Raw genomic sequence first — 18,553 nt, 5'->3', positions numbered from 1 at the left:
GTCACTATCACAGTTTATTCTTTTTGTCATCACTGAAGGATCCTCGAGGACCCAGAGAGGACTAGAGAGCCATTAAGGACCCTTCACATTTGCGCCCTGAGCTCCGGTTGATTTCCATTGTTTGGCTCTTTGTCTTCGAAGCTGAACAACAAAAATGCCCAAACCGCCTGATTCAGGATGTGGTGGAGGCAAATGGACCTTATTTATGGTAACTAGGATTTGGATAAGAAAGAGTTAATATAAGTAAGATGGTGGGCGTTGTAAAAAGGAGGGCAGAAGTATGCCTATTTTAGGGCAGGAGATGAGACCACAATTAAAGAGTTACTGCACCTGTGCAATACTGTAGTGAAATGTAACCAAAAACTAAGGAATGTCTTGGTGTGGATTGTATAAGACATTATGTTGTCTTTTTTTGTTGGTTCAGTCTTGGGAAATGATTCCACTGAACACACATATACCGGTATAATAAAGGGTCCATGCTTTTTGAAAAAATAACCTGGGTATCATTGGACTCTACAACACATTGACTATAATAGGGCCTAATCGGCTTCAGGCGTTCTACTGCATGAAATAGCGTGCATGCTGCAATATTTTATTCGCATGTTTCTGCCAGATTTGCGCCAGAGGCTCGGAATAGAACCTCAGACACAGATGTGAATGGGGGCTAATCTGCTCCCCCCCCCCCCGGTCAGTGCTCCATCCATTGTATATACAGTAACACACCAACAATCAGGAGCTCTCAGGACCAGATTATTACTACACTCCTCAACACTGAAAGTGCAACATCGAGAAGGAAACGTTGTGAAATCGCGGGATCGGTAGACATGTTAATGATGGCAAATGATGAAAAAATGGAAACAAAACATTCAAAACATCTCAATTTATTCAATATAGAATATGAGGGTCTCATGTAGAAATATACACATACGTCTTGGCGTGCTATCAATAAGGTCATTAATGGTTGTCTGAGGAACCTTCTGCCACACTGAATGCACTTGGGCATCATTAAGATGTTCTCTGGCAGCTTACTTTACAGTTGATGACCAATGACGTCTCAGATGTGCTCGATGGCAGACAAGTCCGCAGATGATGCCGGCCATTGCAGTACATTTACGCTGTGCAGGCTTGTCACGAGCAACATGTGACCTGGTGTTGTCGTTTGGGAAAATGGCTCCTGGGACACTTCGGAGAAATGGCCGTACTGCTGGTTCTATAACCCAATCGATGTAACACTGAGCTGTTAGCGTATCTGGAATGAAGACTCGAGGGGTCGGCCACCGTTCATTATGCCACCCCACACCATAATCCCAGGAGGAGGACCAGTGTGATGTTCCCTCGTGAAGGCCTCTTCATGGTGCTACCCATGTGGTCTCTAGACCGATCTCCGGCTATCACTGCGTCCGAGGCAAAAGCGGGACTCCTCACTGAAGAGGACAGACCTCCATTCTAGCCTCTACTGCCTTCTTGCTCTGCACCATGATAGGCTTTGAGAGCAATGATATGAGGTCAATGGAGCCCCTATCGCAGGATGACTGGCTCATAGCCCAATGTCATGTAAGTACCTTCTGATGGTTTGTGTGGAAACTCTTTGATGCTCTATGCTTGGGATGTGATGTCCAATTTCACCCACAGTACAGAATGGATCACTACGCGCCATTCTTCTATTCTGGTGATCCGTCCAGGCTGAGGTTTGTCTTTGCGCACCTTCTGCTGTCATTCGACAATTGGCGATAACTGGAACGCCGACGAACAAGAATTCATCCGATTTTTACGTCTCGTGTGGTTGAAAAAGTTTGCTTTTGATCTGGCTTTGACACCATTGAAGCTCCTCCCACATGCCACGGATTGGAGCTAAGGGCTTGAAAATTCGATCATTTGCATATCTAAGTGACACTTTCAAGTTCCTCGATTTGCATAACCTTACAGCTTGTCATTCTTGATGTTGCAATTCAATGGAGTGTATTTTCCAGACCATTGGAAGTCTACCCAATACTGGCACATCCACAATTTCTGGACTATCAGGTGCCAGGCTTTAAGGACTTTTATTTAGTGATAAGTTTAGAGACCTTCAACTGTCATCTGGCTACTAGTAATAGTTAGTTGTATGCGTTCCTGCGTAGTGATGAGCCGCTCCTCTCCGGAGGATGCTGTCAGGTCACATAAGAATACATTAGCTTGAGTCTCGCTGCAGCCGTGCGGTGCAGTACTGAACGCTTCTACTGAACACGGAGAATAGTCATGATCCATTTACACCTTCCAGATATAAAGTATGTCTTTTTAAGATTAACTATTTATTAACATCCTTGTGATTGAGACGCCCGGTTCTGGCGCCATAATGTAAGCAGCGAGGTGTGTGAGCTTGTCCTTCATGCCCATTGCAAATCACTCACTATTCATCATTTTATGGAACATTTCATGGTCCGCACGGGAAAGCATAAGCCTTCAGCTAAGGCTGGGAAGGCCACGCCACTAGAAAGCGTGATGGCAGATGACTCGCTTCACCTCCTTGCCTCTCGACATACCGACTTCGGATCTGTCCTCTGAGGCCCACCTGGACTATAAACAATCAGCGATTGAACTGGCTCATCTCCTGTCACTGGACATTTAAGCAACTCTGGTGACAATGATGACCCAGTCACTTCAGCAAATCCAGGCAGAGGTGAGTCAGCATGGAGATTGTTTAAGTGAATTAGAGCACAGAATGCTGGCGGGGAGGTGAGCAGCTTCTCTACGTGATGCTCCTACAGAGGGTAGAAGACTATGGGACAGAATTGAGGATTTAGAAAACCGGTCTCGGAGGAACAATATTAGGATTATTGGAGACCTAGTGAGATCTGCAGCGTCTCTGTGAGCAAGATACACCATCCGCCTTGGGAAAGTTTGTAAAATTGAACATGCTCATATAGGGGGGCCGGAGCCCGTTCTGGTATGGGGACTGACCCCACTATTTCAAAATTGGTCAGAAATAGACCTGGACCAATTATGGTGCGCTACCTGGGCGACCCGGACAAATCCGATATAAAGCGAAGCAAGGTGACCTCAATATTCATGGCGCAAAGATGCTACTATTCGAAGGCTCCTCTGCAGAAGTTACAGAGTCTGTTTACAGTAAACGATCTATCACTTGAATGATCAAGCGATGTCAGAGTTCGCAGGGGCAGCTTTTTTTTATATGAGCAGATACATCGTTGGCTCGTTCAGTCTTTCACATTTGCTATATAAATGAAGGAGAATGACTGAACGATCAGTATTTAAACCGAACGATTAGTCAACGAGCCAACAAACATTTTTATGCCTGCATAAAATTTATCATTTATCGTTCTGTCATTGGCTGTGTTTAAACTGATCGATCCTCAATCATTTTCGCTCATTTTAATGATTTATATGAATGATAATCGTTCCATGTAAAAGGGCCTTTACTAGAAAGTGCAGACTGTTCTTTCCAATATGTACCAAACTGGTTAATAGCCGTATGAGGTTTACCTTGTTGTACCCCGCTATTCTGAAGATCTACAGGAACGACGGCCAGGTGACTACTTTTCTATCTCCGAGGGGGCAGGGAAGCTGCTACCCTTAGGCTAACTTCACACACAAGCGAGCGCGATATGGTGCCATGAATCTTGCCCTCATATTGCGCTCCCCATTCATGTGGATTCCCCGAGGATTGCTGTTTTGGCATGAAAACGCCTCGCATCATTTCGGGGATGCAGGGAACCTCTGCCATGGCTGTGGTTGATTGGCCCACTCCAAGAAATCTATAAAACGTTCAATGCTTTGTAGGATTTGCGAATTTCTACCGGAGATTCATAAAAGACTTCTCAAAAATCATCTTTCCAATGACTTCACTCACAAAGAAAGCCACAGCATCTTCGTGGTCTGCAGAGGCACAGGGCGCCTTTGAAAAACTAAAAGCTCTGTTCACTTCCGCACTGGTGTTGGTTTATCCAAATGCGGAGCTACCCTTTGTTGTGTAAGTGGACGCCTCCGATGCTGCAGTGGGAGCGGTCTTGTCTCAACGAATCGGAGCCAAGATGCAACTGCGCCCATGTGCATTTCTGTCTCATATCATGTCACATGCTGAAAGAAACTATGATATTGGAAATAAAAAACTGTTAGCCATTAAAGTTGTCTTCTCCGAATGAAGACATATTTTGGAAGGTGCCAATCATCCTGTAGTAGTCCTTACTGACCACAAAAATCTAGAATTTATCTGGCCAGGTTCAAGAAATGGCAAGGCCAATGTCTTGTCCAGGATGCTTGCTGAACCAGAGCTGGGGTCTAATACAGACTGTACAATTTTGTCCCCCCCAAAAAAAATTTCCTGGGAATACTTGACCCAAAAGAATTTTTAACAAAGTTCAAAGATCGGTACCAAAATGATTCCTTTCTCAATCATCGTTCTAACGGCGTGGACGTCTCTTTTAAGAATGTGTTTTGGTTGCAGGAAAACGGACTGTATGTTCCCTATCCTGTTCGGCTTGAAGTTCTTAAACTTGTCCATGATTCGAAACTTGCAGGCAATCTTGAAGTCAAGAAAACTGCTTTGTTCATTTTGGTGGCCTAATTGTAAGAATTCACCTATAACAAGACTAAACATAAATCTACGTCTCCAAGTCACTTTTTTGCCAACTCTGGTCCTGGTCTACATCCATTCCTGATCTTCCGGTAAGTACTACCACTCTTATGGTTGCTCATAGGCTAACTGTGTTACGGGAAAACCCGTTATAAGGGGGCAGTGACTAGGCACTGCAAAGCTCCCCTTACCTTCCAGGCGGTAGAAAAGCTTTGGCTATCTACCAGAAATCTGAGCCTCTCTCAAATTAGGCCAAACGTTTATTGGACCTTTTTGAGTTGCTGCGAAGGTTGGTCAGGTTGCCTTCCGCTTGGAGCTCCCTAGCGGACTAAAGAATCATCCTGTGTTTCACGTGGCGCTGCTCAAGCAATTCATTGACAACACCTTTTCGGGAAGAAGCCAGCCACTTCCTCTACTGGTGAGGGACCAAGCGTAGGAAGGGTTTTGGCGGACAAAATTTTGGATGCAAAGTTGCACAGAGGAAAACTGCAATCCCTTGGCAAGTGGAAAGGGTACAGCCTGGAAGAAAATTCTTGGTAGCCAGACCAGAATATTCCTGCTCCCAGGCGAGTTACATACTTGGGAAAGCCAGCCCCTAAGATGTCCGGCGGCCATCCTGAAAAGAGGGGATTGCTGTCAGGGTTCAAATTTGGGGACTCCCATGCTCCAGGCAGCGTCTCCTGCCTAACGTTGTCCACTTTCTTGCTCTTGCAACTCAACTCCTGATTAGCATCACCCCTCACTGATTAGCCATACTATATAAACTTGGCCCCGTGTCTCCCTCAGTGTGTGATTATTGTACTCCCAGCCAGTAGTCAAGCTTTCCCACCAGCTGCTCTTCCATGCTGCTACCTGACATACCTACCTGTGTACCGACTTCTGCCTTCCCTGACTACGCTACCAGCCTGTTCCTTTTGTACTGCAACTGATATCTACCTGTGTACCGACTTCTGGCTTCCCTGACTAGGCTACCTGCCTGCTCCTTTTGTACTGCAACTGATATCTACATGTGTACCGACCTCTGGCTTCCTTGACTACACTACCGATCCCCACTGGTTATGACAAAGGGACTCCGACCCTGATCCAGATCGTTACAAAGAATGTTTTAATATTTCCTGGACTCTCTGCAGCATGAGGGGGAGAATTAAAGTCCAGTTAAAAAATCAGGGTAGGAGAAGAAGAAGAAGTTGTTGGAGGGGGTTACCGTTTTCCGTTGGAGACTTACGGTTTCATGTTTGGAGGACAATTTTTGGGGAGACTCACTGCTGCCTCACTTTTGGATCTTGTGCTATATAAATGGTACAAATAGTTTCGTGGCCACATAAGTGGCCTGTGGTGTTGAAACTTCTGGGGAGACTTTAGGTGGATATAGTCTTACCCCAAGAAACCAATTTGAAGGAGACAGACTATGCGTAAGCCGTGGGCCAGGCAGGTTTTCGGCTCGCCGTCTGTTAACGCTAAAGCTGGTGTTCTTATACTTATCCATAAACAGATGACCTATACAGGCCGCCATTTTTCTAACGACGCTGAGGGGTGACTGGTTTGTGCCTGTCTACAGTCTCCTATGGAAGAACTTCATTTTTATAATTTATATGGCCCAAATTGGGAAGAGCTTTCTTTCGTTCTTTGGGGGGCGTGCTTGATATGGATACCGTCGCTCATAAAATAGTCGGAGGGGACTTTAATATGGCGGTACATATGGGGAATGATAAAAAGAGTGGAGCTGCGAAATGATCTTTAGTCCTACCTAGATCAAGTCCTCACTAATGGAAGATAATAACTCAGTAGACCCAAGGAGACAGGAAAACCCAGCAGGAAGGGAATATACTCGCCCGTCGCACGCGTATAACACATGGTCTAGAATCGATTATTTATTACGGTAGTTTCCACCTCCCTGAGACAAAGGGTAGTTGGGCCCTTTATAACAGACATGTTTATTTCTGATCATTCCCGGATAACATTAGATTTAGAGGATATTACCCCTCGGGGGTGATTATAGTTGGCATTGTACCGCTTATTTAGCATCTAATGAAAACTTCCAACAACTACTGCTCGGTCTGTGGTGGGAAGATGAATCCACAAATTAAATACATAAAGATAACCTCCAGTTGTTTTGGGATGTGGCTTCATCGGGGCTCCGGGGACGCATCTTAGCTTATGCATTGTCTTGTAAAACAGAGGTTCATAAAAAGTTGGAGGAGCTTGGTACACAGTTGGGAACGGCTTATACTGACTTTTTGGTGGCCCCTTCAGTACAAACAAAAGAGGCCCGATCCACAACTAAACTGGAAAATAAGATTTGGAGGAACAAAGGAGAACGCTCAAAGCAACCATACAAGGAAACCCATTAATTCTGATATGGTAACAAAGTGGGTTGTTATTGGCGACATTAGCTAGAAGGCGCTATACTCCTACTCATATTTCAACTTCTGTACGATCAGACCAGGAAGAAGTAATTTTATGCCTACCTATATAGCAATTCTGACTCACAATCCACCTCTCATACTGTAGTTCCTCCTTCTTGCCCAATATTCATGTACCTAATTTAACCACTAGGTCCTAAATACCCCAATTAATAAAGAGATTTGACTTAGTGATTACCTCCCTTAAAAATCAGAAAGCCACAGGCCCAAATGGATATTCTGGGGAATTTTATAAACTTTTGAAGGAGCGGATATCCCCAGTCTCATTACAGTTATATAATAGGTGGATGCGAGGTGAAAAGAGACCATATTCCACAAATACAGCTTATATAACGTTTTTGCACAAACCAAGTAGAGACTCACTACTTCCAGCATCGTAGCGCCTAATTTTGTTAATAAATCTTAATGTCAATGCTATTAGCAGATGTTTTAGCGCAGGTCTTGCCCAATCTGGCTAGTTTGTTAAGGGCCGGTCCGCAGTTATTATTGTTCATAAGATTTGAACAGTTCTGGATGCCATGAGGCTGGCCCCACTTCCCACCCGTCACCAGCCATCCTTACTATACATGCAGGAAAATGGTAGATAATGTGTACTTGGGATGGATGGGCAGTGTATTAGATAAGCTGGGCTTGACGGGTCCTTTTTGGGTATATTTGGATTCACTATATTGCTCACTACTGACATGAATATATATATATACTCTGGGCTTTCAATCCCCCAATTTTACCCTTTTACCCCACTTAATTGGACATTAAAATAGGTAGAACACCGGAGTCCTTATATCAGCTGAATGACCCTCCGCATGTAGGGAAAATTTGCTCGGAAATAAAGCGACGGGCTACCCTTCCTCCATTATTACATTGCCATTTGATCAAAATGGTTAGGATCATTTTACACAGGGTGACCTGTCGGGCGCAGATATCTGACAGGTCATCCCAGAAATGATTATCCTGCCTCTGGTTTTACAAAGGAATCATCATCGCTAGAGACCGGAGGGGTGGGGGGTAAATTTCCCTGACTATATAGTTTGGCTTGCCATTTTCCCCACCATAGTGACTGGAATCTCATTGGTATACCAGCTATGGGGAACCTGCTGCTCCTCAGAGCCCAACAGTGCTCCGGCATACTAGGTATGCAGCACTACCGCCACCGATCAAAAGCTCTTCTATGTTCAGCGATAACATTGCCGCATGGAATGCAGCATGTACATAATTCCGCTATCCCTACCTTGTGTCTAAATATTTCTCGTTTTGGGGTCACCGTGAATTTCGTATGTGGTGGGATAACAAATTATTGGTTATATCAAAGGAAGACGGGCTTAGAAGGGCATATCAGGTTTTTCTTCCGCAGGAGGATAGATACTTAACGTTTGATGATTGTTGCAGTACTTTTGACCTTGGCTCTCAACATTTCCTGGCTTACTGGCAGCTAAAAATGTGTGCAAAATCCCGTTTGACTACTTGGTTGCGGGAAGATTCAAGTAATGTTTTTGATATTTAGATTACTTCCTCTGATTAAAAAAACTCCTTTTTCAAGATTTATGCACTGTTATCAGATATATCAGTCGAGCCACGACTGCGGAAGGCATTCTGCCTGCTATATTTCAAGATCCTTAGTTAACCTACTAAGATAGTGGAGGTATGGAATACGATGCGGAAGGCGATTATAATCAGTGAAAAGTGGCGCAAAACTCATTTTTGGATCTAACATCCCTCCCCATCTGAATGTGCCAGATAGGATACAGCAGTGTCCGAAGAGTGGAGAGCCGAGGGCATCACGCTACACAGAAATTGTGGTCCGCTATAACTCACTATTCTGGTGTCACTATTGCCGCGGTCCCTAGACGACTATTAGTCCATTCATTTTCTGTGGAGGAAGACGTTCTGCAGGTTGTACATGTTCATCAGTAGCGGAGCGATGCCTGTTGAATCATCATCTACGGCCGACGCTTCCTGCGATTACGGAGGTTATTGAACAAATTATAGTGTATCTCACTACGGATCGCATGAAAGTAGAAGTGTCAAATGAAAAACACAATAAAGGCGCCTCAGCGCTGCATTTTTGCGGAACGAATGGTACTTTTTTGCACGTGCATCAACGTTTTTTACTGTACTTTTTCTGCCTGCAGGGCATGTTCGTTGGCATGCGCCAAACAAGACGCACTGCTTGGCTAATGAGTTCCAAATGCGTTTTTTTTTCCCAGCAGAATTACACAGTGTATTTCGCATTTCCTTGCGTATTGCGCACCCCCCATTAACTTCTATGGAGACCTTTGGTGCGCAAATGCCCAGAAAAGTACAGTGTGCTGCGTTTCTTTTTTTTTTCACCCGAAATGCGTGCGCAAAATACGGAAATATGAACAAACCCATTAAAATGAATGGGTTCTATTCTCCACGTATTGTACGCGCAAATACGCCCGTGTGAAGGATCCCTAAGTCATTTTTTTAGGAAATGGAAAAGTTTTGTTCAGGTAGTAAAATTAAACAGCTATTAGACTTCTTCCAACATCCCTTCTGGTATTTTCTGATGTCGGGCGCCGTAGGTTTGAGGAGGCGGCGCAATTCACATCCATCTCATTTGAATGTTCTATTTTACTAAGCACATAGTACACTACAACTCCCAACATGCGATGGCCGCCACATCTCCTGTAGGAATCCATTACGGTGTATGTAATAATCACACCAATGTGCTACGTGCGATACACACTGGATGCTGTAATATAATCCATACCAGACGGACAAGTGCGCCCAGCTGAGCAGCTACTCCCTGCTGGCCTCTCATGTAGTAATGCCAGTCTCCACCCCCAGTACTAGCCCGATCCCCAAGATTAATGGACATGAGATATCTCCCCTGCTGCTCCTCCTCCCCTCTCACAGCATGTAGTCACAGAAACTGCAGCTTCAGCCCTCTCCTCCCAGTATTTTTTGGTTTATGAACATTTGCAGACTTTTACATTTAACCCCTTAGTGATTCTGCCTATTTTGGCCCTACTGATGTGAAGGATTTTTATCTCCACTTTTTCAAAAGCCATAACATTTTTACTTCCATTCTGCCATAGCTTTTTGGGCCATTTTACAGTGTTAAGTTACTTTTACACGGGTGATCGCGATTTTGCTGCAAGAAAATCACGTCTTTGTTCCCGTGGTTTTTGAGCAGCAGCGATGCTTTCTCTTGGGAATAATCCTGCATGGCATCGCTGACGCCCGCAATAAAATCACAGTATTTTTTTATTACGAAAGTCAGTAGTACTTCCTAATATTAAAAAGTCATCACATCGCATGAAAATCGCAAGTTTCGTGCGTTGCAATGCGATAAAAAGGAGGCTCCATAGGGAAACATGGGAAAAATAAAAAATGGCAAAATGCAGAAAGATAGGGCATACTGTGATTTCTTTTTTCACTCCACATCGCAGGAAGTGAAAACCTCACAAATGGGAATGAAACCATTGAAAAGCCTTGGTTTCATAATTCAGTGTTTTCTGTCACTATCACGGCCCAATATCACACTCACTAACATGCGATTTCCCATATGGAAAGTTTTTGGCTTCTTTCTTTTCTTCCAGTGTTTGCTGTGCAGGAGAAAAAGTACGTTCAATTTATTGTACGGGTCGATACGGATGCAACAATACCAAAGGTGGGGTAAATTTAAAAAAATGTTATTAAATGAAGAGGGTAAAGTGCACAATATTTTTCTTCTATTTCTCTTTTTTTTTGTCTTTTTTTACTATTTTTATATATTTCTTTACACTTTTTATATCTCTATAGGGAATTTGAACCTGTGAAGCTATGATGGCTATGGATGGGGGTCCACCAATTTGATAATACACTGCAGTACTTAAGTACTCAACTGTTTCCGACACGTGGTCAGAAACAAAGGGCTGGGTTTCCCAAAAGCCAAGATGTCAATATCCCTTTAATATGGTGAAATGCATAGCAGCCCTGGGAGCCTTCACTAAGCCAAGGACTATCATGGCAACCATTGGCACCCCACAATCACATCACGGGGGACTAATGGTGAGTCGGCGGGGGGACCTACCCTCTCCAACTGACAGCTTAGATGCTGCGGTCCGGAACGAGGAGCGCTCTTTATACCTAACCTGCACCTTTATATCACACGGATGGTCCATCCTTAGGACAGGTCTTGAATTTCAGATGGGCAGAGGTCCCATTCTTGGCACCCTCAGCTCTACAAAGGGGTTGCAGTGTGATACCGCTGCCGGTGATGTCATGTTTGTAAGAGCTCTTTTACCCGGTCCGATAAATAAATGAGATTCCTGCATCCAAGCTGAACGATTATCATTCAGTGTAAATATATGTCCCGACTGAACGACGAGTGAGAATTAATTCACTGATCATTTGTTGTTCAAGGGATCGGCCGTGTAAACAGGCAGTCATTCACTTATGAATGACTGCCTGTTTACTGTGTATGAAGGCCATCTGGAACGATCCCCGGATCCACTACCCCTTCATTCACTAGCGATGATCGCTCCTGTGAAAAAGCGGAGGAACAATTATCGCTGGGACGACCTGCCGGGTATCTGCACCCAACAGTTGTGCCCAGAGGCGTAACTTGAAGCTCCTGGGCCCCAATGCAAAGCCTGGAATGGGGCCCCCAATTATAATGCTTTATTCATAGTAATGAGCCTTATGGGCCCCCCAAGGCTCCTGGGCCCGGGTGCAACCGCATCCCCTGCATCCTCTATAGTTACGCCCCTGGTTGTGCCATGTCAAAGGGCCCCTAATCACAAGGTCTTTCTGCAGCTGAGTCCCATACAATATGCGATGCTGTGACTTAGACCCCATTTACACTGAAAGATGATCGCTCAAAAATCGCTGAAACGACAGTTTGAGTGACAGTCTTGAGCGACCATCTTTGCATAGTCTATAGTATCTAATTAGCTACTAAAGAGCTATGCAGGCGGAGCAGGGCACCGCCACTATCGCTCGGCGAACAATACAGCTGTTTTGCATGAGCAAACAGCTGCATTGCTCTCCGCGCTTACAGCTTGCGTCCTGCTACCAGCGAGACGCGAGCTGAAAGAATCACATCAGTGGTGCTGATTGTGATAACAGCCTGCACTGCTGATAAGAGTTCATCGCTCAATTCTAGAAAACTAGAGTTGAGCGGGGAACGAATCGCATTCTTCATATGCCTGAGCTGTGGGGTAGGAGGGCAAGATGGAAGCCTTTTCTAGCAAAGAACTTCGAAGCCCGGCTATGTTTTACCAAAACCTACATCAAGCCTGCTAAAAGTCTGTGGGAGAACGTGTTATGTCTGATGAGACCGAGGGGAGACTTCATGGCCATAATTCCAAAAGGTATGTTTGGCACAATTCCAACACTGTGCACCTACAGAAGACCACCAACCCGCAGTGAGGATGGTGGAGGCGGCATTATGTATGGAGATGTGGTTCTGCTGCAGGAACTGGGGCTTTAGTCAAGGTGGAGGAGAATTATGAACATTTTCAAATATCAGCCCATTTTGAAACAAAACCTCCAGGCCTCCATTGAAAAGTTGAAGATGAAGAGGAATTTCCCCTTTCAGCACGACGACGACCCAAAGCAGACCTCCGAATCACCAAAAGAATGGCTTCACCACAAGAAGATGAAAGTTTTGGAATGTCCCAGCCAGACTGCAGACCTGAATACCATTGTAGATCTGTGGGGTGACCTGAAGAGGGCGCTACACACGAGATGGCCTCGCAATCTGACAGATTTGGAACGCTTTTGCAATGAAGAGTGGGCAAAGATTGCCAAGTCATGGTTTGCCCCGCTGATAGATATGCCCTATCCAAAAAGACTGAATGCTGTCAGAATGTCAAAGGGTTCATCCACAAAGTATTAGTTTAGGGTGTGTATATTTATGCAACCACATTATTTCAGTTTATTTTTTACTTTTTCCACTCTAAATGATTTCAGTTTGTCTTTCACTGGAATGGTACCGATAACGGGTCACATCGAAGGTGGAAATAAGTCTGAAATGATTCATCTTTGTCTGATTTTTTTTAACATGCCAAAAACATGTAATTTTAACAGGGGTGTGTAGACTTTGTATATCCACTGTATATATGCAATCAGGGAAATTTATGAAACTGCCTAAAAGAGAAAATGTCCCTGTTGCCCATAGCAACCAATCACAGCACAGCTTTCATTTTACCTGAGCAGTATAAGGAATGAGAGCTGCGCTGTGATTGGTTGCTATGGACAATACAGTACCTTTCTCTTTTAGACAGCTCTCATAAGAGTGGTGCCGGGCTGCTGTTCCGTGGCCGACCTTGTATGTGTATATATATATAAGATGTATCTCAGGCCAGGATCCAGGAGAGACATTACAGGCCTCAGAGAATATGGCCGGAATCTTCATTTTAAGATCCTTCGTTCTAAGAACAAACTTGGCAGATTGTTCGTGTTCACATCTCGGGCGCTGAGATATTATTCGGAAATGCATTAATGGGTCGGAGCGGCGGCGCTCATCAGTTTCTGATGTCATCATAGAGGATCGGTAATTACATCGTCACAAGCTATGTCGCACATTAACACCGAATGGCCACTTTATTAGAGACCCCCATCTAGCAGCACTTTGTCGTAGCGTCCATCCACAGGTATCAGAGTACCCGGGGTGTGCCAAGAAAACCGTCCCCGCACCATCACTGCACCAGCCTGACAGGAAGGGGTCACTGATTCATGCTGCTTGTGACAAATTCTGACCATCAGCAAGATGCAACAGAAATCTGGATTCATCTGACCAGGGGATGTTTTTCCATTGATCAGTGATACAATTTTTGTACAATTTTGCCCGCTGGAGTCTCGCCCTTCTGTTTCTCTGGAATGGCGCTGGAACTGGTTGTCTGCTATTATAGCGCATCCGTGTGAAAGAACGGCAAGTGGTGCGTTCAGACATGTTAGATGGAGCACCAGCGTTGTAGTCTGCTGCAGTTTGCTTGATCATGCAGAACGATTCCTGACATCCTCCTCTGACCCCTTTCAGTGATGAGTTGTTTCTGTCTACAGCATCCTCTTTCGCTGACTGTTTGTCCTCGATCACGCCATTCTCTGTCTTCTCTCCACACCATCACACAAGAAAACCCCACGCAGTTGACCGTGAGGCCCCGGCTAGTCTAGCACCGATGACCGGCTTTGTTGCAAGTCGCTCAGACCGTTGGACTTTCCCATCTAATGTGGATTCACAGTGATCGACGGAAAACTTGTGATTTTATGGCGCGTTTCGTGGGTACAGGGATAATTTCTATACAGGAAAGCGCCAATTGTAAAAGGGCGGGAGCTCTAATAAGGGGGCCAGTCAGTGTATATGGAATTATCCACTGTGTATACAGAATAGCCTAACAGGATATATATGGAGTTATCTATTGGGTGGGGGGGAACTGGCAAAACAGAGCATTGTAACATCAAAAAATGTAGTAAAAGTTTGCATGAAAAGTTTGCAACTTTTCTCCACCATCGAATTGTTGTAAAGCCCTTGATAACCCCCCCTCCCCCGCCACCATTATGTATACAGGATAGCCCATATTGTGTATAGTTCTATTCACATTGCATACAGGAACATCCAGCATTGGGCATCCGTGCACCTAAATGCAATTATTAACCCTTCCAATAGGGTTTACTAACCACTGATCTATAATGACTTCTCGTTACTGACGTTGATCAATCTCTTGTACATTACAGACTAAGTAGATAGATGACTGCCGACTCCTGAGTGAATCCACATTTAATAAATCACTGCGCTCTTTTATCGCTGTCACCGTCCTGCGAGTGTATTATTCCCACTGTAATTAAGCCGGAGCCAGTATTGTTCAGACGATGATGGGGATGCGGGCCGAACATGACAGCTCCCGACTCCCCCGCATCTGTCCTGCCAAGAGGAATGTCCCTCTAGGATGTCCAGCTGTGCCCACGTATACGCAATATTAGTATATAAAGGGCGAGTCAAACGTTGGGATGGACATAGTGGAGAATGGGACATTTTGCAACTGCTTTTTCCCTATATCCCTCCATGTAGGCAACTTAAAGGGAATAGTTTTTCAGCTCTTAAAGGGGTTGTCCAGGGTTAGAAAAACATGGCTGTTTTCTTCCAAACACAGCACCACCCTTATTTATGGGCTGTGTCTGGTATTGCAGCGCAGCTCCCATTCATTTCAATAGAGCTGAGCTGCAATACCACACACAACCCTATGGACAAGAGTGGCGCTGTGTTTGGAAGAAAGCAGCTATGTTTCTATAATCATAGACAACCCCTACACCATTACAACAATGAGGTAATGCACATTTCCACAGCTAAAGGGCAGGTCATCAATAGTAGATCAGCAGGGGTCCCTCACTCGGGATCAGCTGTTAGCTGGGATGGCTCGCTCATGCACTCTGCTGATTTCTGTACATGGCTCCATTCTAATTGCAGTGGCCAGGCTTGTTATTGTAGGCATTGAAATGAATGGCAACTTGACCTGCAATACCAAGTCTGGCCACTGCTGTAAGAATGGAGCTGTCTGCTTCCTGCAGAAACCATCTCAGTTCACAAGCATACAGTCTTGGTGAACAGCTGATTTGGGAGGGCAACAGACCACAGAGGATCTTCTATTGATGACCTGTCCTGAGGATAGGCCATCAATAGTTTACAACTGGACAATCCCTTTAATTTGTTGGTCATCCTTGGCAAAGCATACCTTTACAATAAAGTTTTTTAAGTTTCCCATACCTCATGCAAATTCCTGGCAAGCAGTCCGGTAGACAGGCTGGACCGGACCATCTGTGCTGGCCTGCTTACCTCCCTAAACACTGGCCCTCTCTGCTACAGTGACATGACACCACTGTGCCTGAGCCTCCATTGATCATGGGACCAGAAGCGGGGGATTAGCAGCGCGTGCGCAGTCGAGTCTCATTGATCCGCCCACGGTGCATGCACGAGTTTGATAATCGCGATGACGATGTGGAGGACGTCTCTACGTCACTGCAGCAGAATGGGCTGGTGATTATGGGAGCTACGCAGGCCAGCTCAGATAGTCCGGCCAGCCCTCCGGACCGCTTGCCGGAAATTTGCATGCGAGGTGGGAAATTTGAAACCCTTCATTGCAAAGGTCGACTAACAAATTAACTGTAGAAACATGCATTGCATCATTGCTTCAAGACTGACGACAGGATCCCTTTAAGGAGGTTCTTCTCCCACAAGTATTTTTACGTATTTTTAGAAACATCTGATCAATAATGCAGGCTGAGGTGGGAAATTGCATGGTATAACTGCTGCCAAGCTGTTTTTCCCTTTGTCGACTGGCAGCAGCACAGCGCCAGCTGGGAGCTAAAACAGCTGAGTCATTTTTGGCAGACTGGTTGCTAGAGATATACTGCCTAACAACTACAACTGGTTGTCAGGCAGCAGATCCCTAGCAACCAGTCTGTCTCAGACTAGTCAAATCTACAACTGGTTGTCAGGCAGCAGATCCCTAGCAACCAGTCTGTCTCAGACTAGTCAAATCTACAACTGGTTGTCAGGCAGCAGATCTTTAGCAACCAGTCTGTCTCAGACTAGTCAAATCTACAACTGGTTGTCAGGCAGCAGATCTTTAGCAACCAGTCTGTCTCAGACTAGTCAAATCTACAACTGGTTGTCAGGCAGCAGATCCCTAGCAACCAATCTGTCTCAGACTAGTCAAATCTACAACTGGTTGTCAGGCAGCAGATCCCTAGCAACCAGTCTGTCTCAGACTAGTCAAATCTTTACCTCAAGGCCAAACCGGCACTAAGCGGAGGATATAAAAGGGAATATAAGATTTGTTCTACAGATCAAAGTCTCCTTTAAAAGAAAATCACATGATTAAGTCGCAGGTCGGCATAGTAACAATACAACACATCCGCTAAAAAGAGAGCCCATGACTTACCCTAGTGTCGTCATGGTAACAATAGTGTACCAGAAGGCAGCAGGAATGCTCGTGAACTTTGTCTTGCCCGTTCCCTTCTCGGCATAGAACATCACAGTGGCAAAGATGATGATGGCCATGGTCAACGAGAAGAGGAGAAAGCCGAGCTCAGAGGCACAGCTCTTGAGGGTGTACCCGAGAATCCGTAGTCCTTGGGAGTGGCGGGAGAATTTGAAGATTCGGAAGACTCTGAAAACACGTAACGTGACAAAGGCACCGCTCACATTATCGTTCTCTGGCATGACCAACTGTATGTAGTAGGGCATGATGGCCACCACGTCGATGATACTCATAACACTACGCATAAACTTACAACGGCTTGGGGCTGCAAATAGTCTCATGAGGTACTCAAAGGTGAAGATAAGGACACAGGCTGTATCCATGCAGTCAAAGGCTGTCATGTACTTTTCCCCACAAGGCAGATCCTTAAGGCGCCCAGGTGGCGGACGGCAAGGCACCGTTTCCACTACATTTGCAATCACCGAGACGGCAATGAAGAAACCAGTGACATAGTAGAAAACGAGAGCCATAGTGCTGGTGTGAGGGTTTTCAAAGGCCCTCCACAGTCTCTGACGGAAGGTACTATCAGGGGGGAGAGGGACATCGGTATTGGTTTCTGCTTCTGTATCCTCCGCAAGCCTCTCCAGGTTCTCCTTTTTACGGTCGCGATATTCTTCTAAACAACAGTCTCCGATGATCTCCGGGATGATGCCATAGAACGATAGCTCTTCATCGAAGGCCTGGATGCATTCATGACGTGGGTAATGCAACTTGCCTGTCCGGTAGAAGTTGAGGATGTGTCTGAACATTTCTGGATCACGGTCAAAAAAATATTCCTGTGTCTCCTGGTTGAAGAAGAATTCTTTCTCGGTGCTTCCTAACAAGGTGTCTGGGTAGCGGTCCAATGTATTTTTCCATGTCTGGAACTTCCTTCCACTGACGTTTACCACCAGTATTTCATCGTTTCTCTTTCTCTTGTCACTCGGAGGCTTGGGCATCGGCCTCTTCGCAAGAGGAAGCCATCCCACTGCTGCTGCTCGAGCGAAGGGAAGCCATGTTGCCACTCCAGCAGCCATAGTTCAATGGCTAAGTCTTCAGTGGCCACAAGTCCAGTGTTTGGATCCAGTATGTGACCATGAAAATGTGGGTTCGCCTTAGGGAATTAGAGGACCGATGAAAATTTTGGTATTTTAGTTCCAGTCCAAGATGTGAAGGAGAGTCAAAGACGGTGACCTCAACCCAGCAATGTCCCTCTAGGGATCCAAGCTTCAGTAAGACGAGGCGGACAACATGTGGGCTTGCGAAGCTGAATATAGCTCCTGAAGGTCTAGATCCACAGCTGCACAGGAGGCTTAGTCACACCATAGTGCACACTAGTCGACGACTGTATTGATATTTTTCTTTCCAAACTCTCGCTCTTCTTGGATTCTCTGCCTGCATCCTACAGATTCTTCCTGTGTTCTTCTCCCACACAATCTGTAATTAGATTTCTTTCCAATATACTAGCGTTCTGTTGGCAAATTAAGAAAATTTCAGAATATATAAGATATGCAGAAGAAAAGACAGTTTACTTGTGTTTAATATCTTCTCCTAATATACAGATGCTAGGATCCTAACTTCATGGATCATAT

At 45.2% G+C, this 18,553-nt stretch overlaps 1 protein-coding gene across 1 annotated transcript in view; it reads right to left on the bottom strand.

Annotated features, from left to right (window-relative positions):
* The window catches only part of KCND1 (potassium voltage-gated channel subfamily D member 1), a 42,529-nt gene extending 24,531 nt beyond the window's left edge, over positions 1–17,998 (bottom strand). The window contains exon 1 of the mRNA XM_066579750.1: positions 16,884–17,998. Coding sequence (XP_066435847.1) covers positions 16,884–17,998 — 1,115 coding nt within the window. The remainder of the gene's footprint in view (positions 1–16,883) is intronic.
* Positions 17,999–18,553: the final 555 nt, after the last annotated feature.

This window comes from Eleutherodactylus coqui, chromosome 10 (genome assembly GCF_035609145.1).
Source record: "Eleutherodactylus coqui strain aEleCoq1 chromosome 10, aEleCoq1.hap1, whole genome shotgun sequence".
Taxonomy (NCBI): Eukaryota; Metazoa; Chordata; class Amphibia; order Anura; family Eleutherodactylidae; genus Eleutherodactylus; species Eleutherodactylus coqui.
The sequence above is the reverse complement of the archived record's forward strand: the minus strand, read 5'-3'. Positions and strand labels throughout refer to the sequence as shown.